Below are 556 nucleotides of genomic sequence, written 5' to 3'. Positions count from 1 at the left end.
CTGCCCCTTGTTATTGAAATTTTAGCCGAAGGTTCTAAACCCCTTACTTGTAGAAAGATGCTACTCGGTGCGCAAGGACAATGATGACCGCCTTTTCAATCTGGCTGTTTTCGATCTGGAATTAGAAATCACATAAGCAGGACATTAAGCATTAGCTGAATGAAGGAGTGTACGGATGAATAAACACTTTTATAAATTCCTCTACTAGATGATACGAAAAAATACTAACTGGGGTTGATTGTCCACATCACTACCATTCACTTTCGTCACGTTTAACAATACTAAAAGCGAAACAATATTAACAGTCACCTTAGTATCGGGAAAATCGATTAGATTCGGACTGGAACAAGAGCACAGATCACCATATTGCTCATACTTGAAACAGAACTCCCTCCTCCGCTGCCAGGGGTCTGAATCTGGCCACTGCGGGCACCAGTGGGACGCCTCGCCTGTGGGAGGAACCCGTGGGAGTGAGAGGAGCGGTGCGAGAGCGTGGGTGCTGTCTTGGCTGAAGTGGTTGAAAGCAGGTCAGGGTTTTGTTTGCTTCTGTGCTTCT

At 45.7% G+C, this 556-nt stretch overlaps 1 protein-coding gene across 1 annotated transcript in view; it reads right to left on the bottom strand.

Annotated features, from left to right (window-relative positions):
• The window catches only part of LOC119590386 (protein O-linked-mannose beta-1,2-N-acetylglucosaminyltransferase 1-like), a 36,262-nt gene that overhangs the window by 32,416 nt on the left and 3,290 nt on the right, over positions 1–556 (bottom strand). The window contains exons 6-7 of the mRNA XM_037939055.1: positions 310–449; positions 48–115 (exon numbers count right to left, since the gene is read on the bottom strand). Of these exons, the coding sequence (XP_037794983.1) occupies positions 48–115; positions 310–449 (208 nt within the window). The remainder of the gene's footprint in view (positions 1–47; positions 116–309; positions 450–556) is intronic.

The sequence above is a fragment of the Penaeus monodon genome, chromosome 27 (genome assembly GCF_015228065.2).
Source record: "Penaeus monodon isolate SGIC_2016 chromosome 27, NSTDA_Pmon_1, whole genome shotgun sequence".
NCBI classification, from domain to species: Eukaryota; Metazoa; Arthropoda; class Malacostraca; order Decapoda; family Penaeidae; genus Penaeus; species Penaeus monodon.
Note: the sequence above shows the minus strand (reverse complement) of the source record. Positions and strands in the feature narration are given on the sequence as shown.